General features: G+C 35.0%; 1 protein-coding gene across 8 annotated transcripts in view; it reads left to right on the top strand.

The window, feature by feature from the left end:
- col16a1 (collagen, type XVI, alpha 1) overlaps window positions 1–12,461 on the top strand; it is a 162,270-nt gene that overhangs the window by 41,640 nt on the left and 108,169 nt on the right. For all 8 annotated transcript variants that reach the window (XM_073931847.1, XM_073931844.1, XM_073931846.1 and 5 more), the window contains exons 7-8: window positions 2,590–2,670; window positions 9,617–9,691. In XM_073931847.1, coding sequence (XP_073787948.1) covers window positions 2,590–2,670; window positions 9,617–9,691 — 156 coding nt within the window. The remainder of the gene's footprint in view (window positions 1–2,589; window positions 2,671–9,616; window positions 9,692–12,461) is intronic.

The following is a 12,461-nucleotide window of genomic DNA, read 5'->3' as shown; positions in this document are numbered from 1 at the left end:
ACAACCCAACACTGGGAAACATCCTTACACACTCATTCACTCATATACACCACAGACAATTTTAGCTCACCCAATTCATCTATACCACATGTCTTCGGACTTGTGGGGGACACCCACTCAAAGATGGGGAGAACATGCAAACTCCACACAGAAACGCCAACTGACCCAGCCGAGGCTCGAACCAGCGATCTTCTTGCTGTGAGGCGATTGTGCTACCCACTCACCACCGTGCTGCCCCAGTGTTGTTTCATTTGATTCATTTTTTTTTCTTTTTTTTTTTGCAATCAAATTGCCATTTTAAAGGGATAGTTCACCCAAAAATTCTAATTCTACCATCATTTATTCATTCTGCACTTGTTCCAAACCTGTTTAAGTTTCTTTATTCTGTTGAACACAAAGGACGATACAGTTAAAGTCAGAAATATTATCCTTCCAGAATTATGAGCTATTAAATTAATTAAAATATATTTACTATAATGAAATGAGTCATCGTCCATTATCCTTAAATTTCTCCGTTGTGGTACTATATTTTTAGCAGTCTCATTAGAGACTGGAATAAGGTAAAATGTCCAAAATGATGCTCTAAATAGGGTGGTAATAACTTCTTTAGAGAAAAGACCCATAATTTCTTTGTGCAAATTATATTGTTTTATACGCACATGCATAAAAAAACAATATTAGTTTTGGTAAAAACATGCACTCCTTTTCCATATTATAATATACATATATATATATATATATATATATGTAGGGCCTGCATTTTTTTTACAAATGTTATTGAGAATATTCCATAATCTATTATAAAACAAGACCACGTAGCTAACACATATTTTAATCTCATAAATAAATCATATAAATAAATCATATAAATAATGGTTTTAATTTACAGTAGGCTATTTATTAAGAAATGAAGAAAATTTCCACTTAATGATAATAATTATTATTAGTTTTATAATTATTATTAAGTAGGATCTTGTTTATTTTTTATTTTATTTTATTTATTGTAAAAGCCTACAACATATGCTATATATTTTTGTTTTGGAGCTTTGGACACACAAAGTAAATTCCACTTTTAAAGAATAGGTCACCTATAGCTTTCGTCATGAGCCACGGCTGCGTTTAAAATTACATCAATGTTCTCAAAGTGCACTAAGAAGCGAGTGCAACTGTCAATATAAAGATAAAAAAAAAGGATTGTAAAAATACTTTGAAAGCAAATTACACTTAAGATGACTTTAATGCTTTTTTTTAAATACTGGAAGGTTCAAGAGGGAATATGGGGAAATAGAACACAGGGAAATAGAACACAGGGAAATAGAACTACAGCTCTAGAGGTGTAGTTTGCGACGCAGTTTGCGAATGTTTGTTGGAGCGATTGATTTGGGAAACACCAAATCAACTAACTAGGTTTGTAAATATGGAACTTGCGACCTTAGTTGGTTAACAGTGGTTTTCAAAAAAGCACCACTGCTCGGTGGTGTGTGCCAGGATCTGGATTCCAGTTTCACATTTATTAAATTTTACCAAAAAGCAATAACACAAAAGTTTTAATTGAACCAAACATGCCAAAAGGGAACCCTGATGAAACCTTTATAGAAGTTCTAATGGTTTCCACAACAAATACCATTGAAAACTATGAAATCTGAATCATTACAACCAGCATATTTTAACGTGTTCTGAGACTTGCTTATTTAGATTTAGTGGTGTAGCATGCCACCAATAAAATACCAAATGAAAAATCATTAGTGAAGACCAATAGGATAGTTACACACTAAAAAATGTATTGGAAAAAAGTCAAGACAACAAATATGTATTTTTTTTTTATTTTGCTTAAACTTATTTTAATAAGTTAATCAGGTTGACATTAAATGTTTTTGTGTTGCTTTAACTTATATTTTTAGTCATTTTAATTTATGTAAGTTGTCTAGAAAGGTCCATTTGATACAACAAAAAATAAAGGCAGCAATTTTTTTACAGTGCAGTTAGATTTTTGTAAGTTGAGATGACTATAAACGTTGATTTGATTCAAAATAAAAGATTGTTTTACAGTGCTGTTTCCATTTAAACATTCCAATAAAACCATGATGTTGTTTAATAGTATTTTCAGCAGGTAAAAATTGTATTTTTTTACACCCACAAATGAGTAAAATGTGAATCTACTCAATTCCAAGTGAATGTAAACTAGACCAATGACTGCAGAAGCTTCCGGCTCCTTTGATAATGAAGCGCTAATAGAGTAATCGGAAGTGGAAGTTTCCTATAAGCCAGTTTCCTGCAGGTTTGGCCCTAGGCGTCATGTCTGCAGGGGGAAATGTGGCAGGGGTGTATGGGTGGATGTTTGAGAGACAGCAAGACCACAGGCGCTTCTCTTCAGGGCTGAGCTCAAGAAAAAGAGATGAAACGAACAGCCTGTTCTAGTCTGAACGAGCTTCATCCATTACTAATTAATTAGTTCGTTAATCCAACCACTTAGCAAAATGATCATGTAAGTGGTCATATGTAAAGCAGTGGGGGTCTAGCCTTTAAAAAGCTCATTTTGTCTGTTCTCGCTCTGCTTTTAATATGGCCTTTCTGTTTCTTTCTCTTCAGATTGACATCCAGCAAGTGATGGTGTATTGTGACCCCTCTCTGGCAATCCAGGAAGCCTGCTGTGAGATTCCTGGAGCTCGGGTAATAAAGTCTAATCTGTTAAAATTACCAGAAAAAGGCTCTTATGCATGGTGTTACATGAAATTTCAACTTTATGTGTGTGTGTATGTGTGTGTAGTGAATATGTTTATTTTAGTGGTCGACTGCTATGGGCTGTTAAGTTGCTTTTTGAATCGTTATATAGAGCATGGTGGCTGATGGTCAATATTGTGGATCAAAATTGAATGTACACTATAAAAGTAACACTTATTTGGACAGTGTGATAGAATGTTATCCAATGGTTCTGGCTGATTTTGTATTGTAACATTTTTTTCTATATCAGTATTTAGTTTGTCACTCATTTATTTTGAGTTGTAGCATTGGTTTGAACCATTGAGTGAAAGAAGAAAATTATTACTTTACCTATTTACCTTTCATTCTAATTAAAATGAGCTGAATGATTAAAAAATAAATAATGAATGAATTAAATTAAAAAAAAAAAATTATATATATATATATATATATATATATATATATATATATATATATATATATATATATATATATATATATATATATATATATATATATATATATATTATATGTGTGATATTGCTTTTATATAACAGTTCAACATTACAAACCTGTATATAAATAAGAAAATCAAACACGGAGAGTCCTAAAACCCTTTTTTTTATTAGGAACTACTTTCTTTCACCATTCATTTACATCTGCAGCTGACGTCAGAACAGCAGAAGCCGTTACTAATTCACCAACATCACTTTACAGCTAGTGTTTGAATGACTCTGTCTAAAGTGATGACAAAACTGCTGATTTTGCTCAACCTTTAAGACTACAAGGCTGAACGTTACATGAAATGCCATCCATATACAGAGATATCTTCTTAGTGTTACAGTCAACAGTATTTCTCTGTTGCAATCGGGATTTAACAATAATTACCCCGAAAATAACAACGAATCCACTAACGTTACCAGACTGCTGTTGTGTTTGCGATAAGGAAAAACGCTTAACACGTGCGGACTTTGTTTATTTCAATCTGCCAACACATATTCCTGATATGCGAGCAAATCGGTATAAATACAGCACTACAACATACAAAAACAGAGATCATTTACCCTGCCAACATGTCTCTGAAAACCTGGGAAACTGGGGGGAGGGGGTGTTCGGGGGGGAGGTTGAGAACAGGATGCAGAAGGTTTTGGGCAGCCACTTTGATCAGGTACTGTACCAAAGTTGGCAACCCAGGGGTGTTTAGTTTACAGACTGTACCAAAGAGGGGAGTGGGTGAAATTACGGGAGTTTTTTAAGAAAGGAATGAAAGCGGGATGTTTGCGGGAGACCGGTCTGAAATACGGGATACTCCAATGAAAAACGGAAGTGTTGGCAGGTGTGCTTACCAATTTAATATTGATTTGTTCTGCTATAGTTAGAAATCAGACTGTTATAGCTTCTAAGCGTAAGGGCTTATTATGCATTTCTGGCGCCATCTAGTGGATCGAAAACGTCAACTGTCGCCGACGAGCTGTCTCTCAGAAATTGTAAATGTTTTAAAATAGGCACTATTTTTGCAAATAAACTGCATAGTTGCAAATCTAAACAACTACATTCTCAACTAAAAAAAGCCTCAAAATATATATTTTGTTATCTAAATGCAGTAATATTTGTCAAACTGTAGTGTTTGCTTGTTGCTGGCTGTATTAATACACAAAGGGTGAAGAGGCTGTACAGATGCTCATTCATTCATTCATTCATTCATTCATTCATTCATTCATTCATTCTCTTCTCGGCTTAGTCCTATTATTAATCCGGGGTCGCCACAGCGGACTGAACCGCCAACTTATCCAGCAAGTTTTTACGCAGCGGATGCCCTTCCAGCCACAACCCATCACTGGGAATTGTACGGATGCTGATATTACTTAAATATATCACAGCTACCAGCCAATCAGATTCGAGATCCAGACAGAACTGTTGTATGTATATATATATATATATATATATATATATATATATATATATATATATATATATATATATATATATATATATATATATATATATATATATATTCATTATTTCATTTTCTTTTCGGCTTAGTCCATTTATTAATCTGGGGTTCCCAACCTATCCAGCATCCAGCATATGTTTTATGCAGCGGATGCCCTTTCAACTGCAAACCATTTCTGGGAAACATCCACACACACTCCTTCACGCTCATACACTACGGACAAATTAGCCTACCCAATTCACCTGTACCGCATGTCTTTGGACTCAGGCGGGAAACCGGATTTTTTCTGAAAGTTAAAATGTATTCATCTTAATTTACCATATGCTGTGCACTTTTAGAAAAAATGGTACAATGTTTTACCAAAGAAAGGACTAACCCTTGTCACTGGGGCATTACCTTTTTATGGAACAGAATTGTACGTTAAGACATAGATGGGAAACAAGCAGATGTTACATTAGGGAGAAACAGATGTATCCATTGCAGTCAATTAATAAAATAAATGTGAAAATAATGTTTTATTGCATATAACTGAAACAAAAGAAGTAAATTAAAAGAGCACATTTTTTCCAGTAGTTTTAATGAACTGAATCTAGCACAGTTTGAGTATAGGTTGTAATACGTTGTTTTTTTTAAGGAGTGCTTTTTTGCAGCATTCTGAAGTAATACTTCACCCAAGCTGATGAAACATCCACACATGCTTTCAATGATCACAGCAGAGCCAAAGCTCCTGTTTTGCTGAGGGAATGTATGCGTTCTTTCTGTCAAAAAAAAAGAGAAGAAAATCATTGTAGTAGTTGTACTTGGTGGATCAAGCTCCAGCAGCGGCTCTGCTTCTATCGGGACGGCTGTGGTGGAGGAGCAGATCCTGAGTCATCGATGTGGGAGTGATGCTTTATTTGAGGATTTGGAATTTGGTGCGTTTCTCCTTTCTGAATTGATCAGAGCTTTGGCAAGACTTGCTGAATCGAAAAAGGCTCACAGGAGTGCGTCACTGCAGATAACTTCAGAAAAGCATCCAGCCTCCCACAGACCTGAATAGTAAAGAAGTGTCACCTGTGAAACTTACTTGACAAAGGAAGTGCACATGGGAAAAGGTACAGCCAAGTCTGTTAGAGCTGCTATTTTTGATTAGAATTTTGGATCAGAGGAGATTTTCCATAGCCAAGAACCATTAGATGTCATTTTTAGTCTAAAAGATGATTCGGTGATTTATTCCCTTTACAGTTAGCTGGCTGTTTGTTAGGTCAGAAATGAATCACATTTAAATCATTCATTAAAATTATCCACGTGTTTTTTGGTTGCATGCTTCTCTTTAAATGGAAGCCAACTAAGTTTTGTGTTTTGGGGCAATTGCTCCAAGCTCCCTGCGAGCAGTGTTTAAAATGGAAACAAGAGCTACTGTTTTATTCCCCGAATGCATGTGCGCTAATGTGGCTTTTTTTAAAAGCAGTCGGCAGAGATTACATCTTTGAAATGCAGTGGAAAAATGACTTAGGTTGAAGGTGTTTTAAAAGACTGCATTTGTTGAAAATATGGATAGACATAAATGTGCATAAATTTAGGGTTTTAATGCTTGTTACTGGGGCTGTACATATAAAGAAGTATCATTGTTACATTTACATTTAGTCATTTAGCAGACACTTTTCTCCAAAGTGACCTACTATTGATATACATACATATATATATATATATATATATATATATATATATATATATATATATATATATATATATATATATATATATATATATATATATATATATACACACACACACACACACACACACAGTTGAAACCAGAAGCTTGCATACAGTCTAAAAAAGGAACATAACCATTTTTAAAAAATGTCTGATGGTAAATCACACTAAACGTTTACTATTTTAGGTCTGCTAGGATTACCTAAATGGTTTACATTTGCTAAATTATGAGATATAAATTATGAGATTATTTTGCCAGAATAATGAGATAATTTTTTGAGATTATATTATTAATTTCTAGACAGTCAAAAGTTTACATACATAGTTTGAAGGAATTCATTCCGCCTGACCGAATTGGTGTAACTGAGTCAGATTTGTTGGCTGTCTTGCTCGCACAAGCTTTTTCAACTCTGCCCACAAATTTTCTAGAGGATTGAGATCAGGGCTTTGTGATGGCCCATCCAAAACATTCTATATGTTGTCCTAGAGCACAGTTTAACTAATTTTATGCTTAGGGTCATGGTCTGTTTGGAAGACCCATTTGAGGCCATGTTTTAATTTCCCGGCTGATATCTTGAGATGTTGCATCAGTATTTTCACATAATTTTCTTTCTTCATGATGTCATCTATGCTGTAAAGCAGCAAATAAGCCCCACAACATGATGCTGCCACCCCCATACCCCTCATCCCACAATTGGGATGGTGTTCCTAGGCTTGTAAGCTTTCCCCTTTGTCCTCCAAATGTGACACTGGTCATTATGGCCAAACAGTTCAATCTTAGTTTCATCATACCACGTCTCCAAAAATTTGTCTTTTTACCAGTGTAATTTATAAGTTAATCTGCCTTTTTTTGATGATTCTGGCTTGTTGATTTTCCCGTTATCACACAAGGAAGCAGTGTGTTTGAGGTTTTCCTTTAATACTATTCTACAGTTGTGCCTCTAATTAGCTTAAATGTTGTCAATCAGAAATTAGCCAATCAGAAACTTCCAAAACCCTGACACCATCATCCTTTTTCAGAGGAAGAATAATCTTATTGTATGTAAACGTTTGACTTTCAAGAAAAGTTATAAAAAATTTTCAGAAAATATCTCTCTCTCTCATTATTCTGCTATTAAGCATAACAGAAACAAATTTGAAAATCCTAACTTACCTAAAAGAGAAACAGTTTAGTCACATTAACATCTGACTTTTTTTAAATGGTTATGTGCCTTTTTATACAGTGTATGTAAACTTCTGGTTTCAACTGTATATGATAGGTATTCAGCGATTCAACATGAAGAGGCAATGCAGGCAAAAAGTGTTATTCTAAGTAACTTGTTCATGATCAGAAATTTGTGGGGTTTTTTTTGTTTTAGTTTTTTGTTGAGAGAGAGAGAGAGAGAGAGAGAGAGAAGGAAAGAGAGAGAAAATGCTTCTATAGGTGGTTTTGGTATTATTCACAAAGGTTCAGGTGTTCTCTGAAAATGGGTTTTTAGTTGTCGTTTAAAGGATGTACCCGCAATCCGCGTGGAAATTGGAGGATCATTCCACCAGCAAGAAACATTGAATAAAAAGGTTATGGAAGGTGATGCGATGGCACCACAAGGCAGTGCTCCCACCCAGGATGGGAGAAGAATTCATGTGAAAAGCATCTTAAGGATATGTGTTATTTTATTAATGGCACATTATTATAGTTTTCATTTTGAATTCTTTTCTATGAACTGTTGTTTTTTAAGTTAATTTTGTAGTAGTATTAGGGCTCGCAAGCTATTAAATTGGTTGAGTCTAATTAATTACATATTATAGTAATTAATCAGATATTTAATCTAATTAATCCCATATTTAATTTGGTTCAGAAATACATAATTTCATTATTAATGCTATAATTGCATCAAAAAAATAAATGGATAATTTTTTTTCCTTAACTGATTAATGAATATAATGTTAAATCCATATCCCTATTTAGTATTCATGTTTTTTAAGTAATTCTTTTTAGTTGTAATTATAGTTTAGTTTTGGTGTCAGGAATTATTTAGTGTTTATTTCAGATAAACGGCAAGATAACATTTTCTTTTTTTAGTTTTTAACATCATTTGTTTATTTTTAAAAGGACCGAATGTAGCATTTTATAAGTCTCAGGTGTCTCCATAATGTGTCTGAGACAGTATACCTCATGAATCATGTACACAACTGATGAAAGTCTTGTTGTCGATCACAGTTGTAAGTTGTAAAAATAATAACTTGACTTCTAGTTAATAATTTGGAAAAGTGGCAGAAGGTAGATCTTTCTATTTTTTCTCAGAGAAATCAGTCAAGTTTGGTGAAGGAAAAATCATGGTTTAAGGTTACATTCAGTATCGGAGTGTATGAGAGACCTGCAGAGTGGATGGCTACATCAACAGCCTGAGGTATTAAGCAATCTGTGCTGCCCCTTACATTACAAACCACAGGAGAGGGCAAATTCTGCATTCAGGAACTTTGATGTGGAGGCTGAAGTTTGAGATGGAGCGCTCCATCTCATACTTCAGCCTTCACATCAAAGTTCCTGAAAGTCATAAAGGTCAAGGCGCTCCAGGATTGGCCAACCCAGTCACCAGACATGAATGTTATTGAGCTTGTCTGGGGTAAGATGGAGGAGGCTTTGAAGATGAATCTAAAGATGATGAACTCTGGGAGTCCTGCAAGAGCGCTTTCTTTGCCATTCCAGATGACTTTATTAATGAGTGATTTGAGTCATTGCAGAGATGTATGGATGCAGTCCTTCAAGCTCATGGGAATCACGTAATATTAATTCTTTTCTTACAGCACCATGACTTTATATTCTATACTGTACATTATTTCTGCTGAATGACTAGACTTTTGTCTAAGCAAAGTCAGACCTTAATGTCCTAATTAAACAATTAGAAATCAAGTCATGATCATATTTTATTTTGCTAAAATAAGGGTAATCTAGAAGACTTTGCCTTTCATATAAGCCACTTCTGATACCAAATGATCAACTAGAAGTCAAGTTATTATTTGTTGTTCCTAAAACTTGCATAGGCGACAAGACTTTTGTCAGGTAGTGTATGATATCATGCTGTAAATTCAGCTTTTTGAGTGTGTCTCTTTAAATGCAAATTAATTGTTGCTCTCCGCCCCTTTTCTACAAGAGGTTGTAGCCCTTGCAGCTCAACAGAATCTACTAAAAGGAGTAATACATTGTAAAAGGAATAAAATTGTGTTAATTTTATGTATCAATACTGAACAAATTGTTTTAATTGGACTCTTGTTTTTCCGTAGTGCCCGCCTGATGCTCCAAAGAGTCGCCGAGCTGCAGAGAACCAGGTGGAGTTTGTGCCCAACCCCTTCAGTCAGGTACATGATCCTGTTCAGAAATTCTCTACTTTGTGTAATTAAAATGGGTTGTACAGGTGTTATTTTTGAAAACATAAACCCTTCTCCTGCAAGAGCACATCTTAATGCTGCACTTGAACACGAGCCGCTAAAAGTGCACCAAGGCCACTAATGACTAGATCTTACCGAAATTAAGAGCGGGGTTATTAGTTATTGAATGCAGGATCTTGATCTTAAGATGGTTTGAAGTGTTTGAAGACAGACGTACTTGCTCTCAGTGGGAGCTATTAAGAGGCCGTACACACACTCGCACGCACTCACACACACGATGCACCCTTGTTTTAGTAAGTAGCACAAAATTCAGTGAAATGGAACATATTGAAGAGGCCTAGAGATGTTTTCAAACAAACTACATGTTTTTAATTGATGGCATTTTAAAGTGCAAGATGCAAGATAATTAGAGTAATGACTGAAAACACATCATCGTTTTGTGCACATAAATGAATGATATTAAAGGGATGGTTCATCCAAATATGAACATTTCTTGTAGTGTTTTCTGTTCATTTAATCACTCTCAAGTTGAAATTTGCTAAAAACAAGCAAAAAAGCAGACAGACAAAATAAAATTTATAGCCATGACTCTAAATGTTGTAATGATTCATGAATCTCGATTCGATTCACAGTTTTAATTTTAAGATTCAATTTTCTCATGATTTTCTTTACATGAAATGAAACTGAAAACATTATCTGCTTGTTAAGTCTGACATCACGTGAAGCAGATTTCAGGTCGAAGCGTTCTATCAAACTCTATGGCGAGACTCAACAAATGGTAATAAAAAATGTTTACAAAGCGATGTAATACCTTGAAAACAGGATTGCAATATATGTATATGCAATGGCCAAAAAGTGATACATTTTTTATCAATTGTTAAAATATTGATGTCTGTTATGCAGCAAGTCCAGAGACTGTTGTGTACACCATGATTTTATATGAAATTCACTTTAATGTGTGATATGACTTCAAAAGTGGTCATAAATGAATATTTTCTCATTTCAAATGAGTAACGGCTTGGACTCGGAAACTAGGGGTGTCAAAATTAATTGTTTCTACGGGGCACAGTGATGCAGACGTGGACAATTCGGTATCGGTTCAGTAATAATCATAACCGGTTATTATGTATTGACGTCATTTTTCACATATGCGCTATGTCGCCGTAGCTAACTATGGCGAGGGAGGTGAACTTGAGTATTTAGAACGCTCCAACTACTTAAAAACGCAGAAACTCACACACTCTTTCACTGACACTTACAGCAGAAGCCCCTATTTCACTGTGATTGAGAGAATGAAAGTGAACTCCATTTTTCTCTCTCTCACTGTGACCTATTTGACCTGCTGGCGTGACTTTTCCTCTTCTCTTGGCTGTTACAGCGATACATCTGGATACAGACACAAGTGCCTGACCAGCAAAGACCAGGCTGGCATATGAAAATGGCCCGAAAATGGTCCAAACCTGTACTGGTCAAGCAGCTAAAACCAGCTTAGTCTGGTTTAAGCTGCTTTTTTTTTTAGCAGGGAAGTAATATCAAGGACTTTTAATATGATTCAAAAGCATAAATAAGAAAAAAATTAATAAAATAAAATAAATTAAAACTCCCTGAAATGTTATAGCCAACTATACTTATAATATGCTAATTTGCAGCAACCAGTTGACTTTTTGTAAGTTCCCCTGTTAAAACCCTTCAATGGTGCACTCCAGCAGTATTAGTATGTAAACAGATGAAGAAATGAGATGAAGATGTAGACTGCTAAATATTCTGATGTTTTCAGCATAAAATGACACTGTTTGTAAGTATTAAGCATTAGGAGGCTTTTGAGTGACCTCCTCTGCAAAATGAAAAATAGAAAATGGCTGTAGTGCAGTGGGCTGTAGAAATGCTGAAGTTAAGCTACTTCTGCAGCTCTTTTATTTTTCACGCTTGCTCCTTTGGTTCTTGTCTATCCACAATTGTTCCTACATGTTGTCTTTCTTTCTCTCTTATACACTTAGTGGTAGTTTGGTCCCACTTTATATTAAGTGGCCTTAACTAATGTGTACTTACATTAAAAAGTGCAATGTACTTGTTGTGTTCATGCAGAGCACTTCTGGTGCTATTGAGGTAGGCTGCAAGTAAGGTTGGGTACAGGTTTGGGCGGGTTTAATGGTGGGTTAAGGTGTAAGGGATGGGTCAATACTACGATTACAGATGCAATTACATACATAAATTGCAAACATAATTACAACCATGCAATTTTTTTAATTATGAGTACAATGTAAAAATATGTATATAGACATTAAGTGCATTGTACCAAATTTTTAATTTACATGTAATCATATATTGTCAAGGCCACTTAATAGAAGTGGCACTAGCAATTTTACTACAGATGGAATAATCATTTTAATGGTCACACTTTATTTTAATGCACAATTCATGAGCATTATCTGACTTATAGCAGTGCAATATGGCTGCATGGTGGGAGGCGTGCGTTGGCTCAAGACCACAGGCTTTGACTGTGTAGGCCTTCACTGGTTCGTCCTACCAGTGAAGATATATAGCCGTATCACACTGCTACTTGTGTGATATTGCGTCTATACAACATTTCAATGGCATTATTGTGTTTATAAAAAAGAAATTCAAAAACAAAGAGTCTCAAAGATTCTTTTGTACGAGGAACTACCTTCTTCCGCCACTCACATCTGCTGCTGACATCAAAACAGCAGAAACTGTTGCTACTTCACCAATGTCACTTTAG

Source organism: Danio rerio, chromosome 19, assembly GCF_049306965.1.
Source record: "Danio rerio strain Tuebingen ecotype United States chromosome 19, GRCz12tu, whole genome shotgun sequence".
In the NCBI taxonomy this organism is placed as follows: Eukaryota; Metazoa; Chordata; class Actinopteri; order Cypriniformes; family Danionidae; genus Danio; species Danio rerio.
Note: the sequence above shows the minus strand (reverse complement) of the source record. Positions and strands in the feature narration are given on the sequence as shown.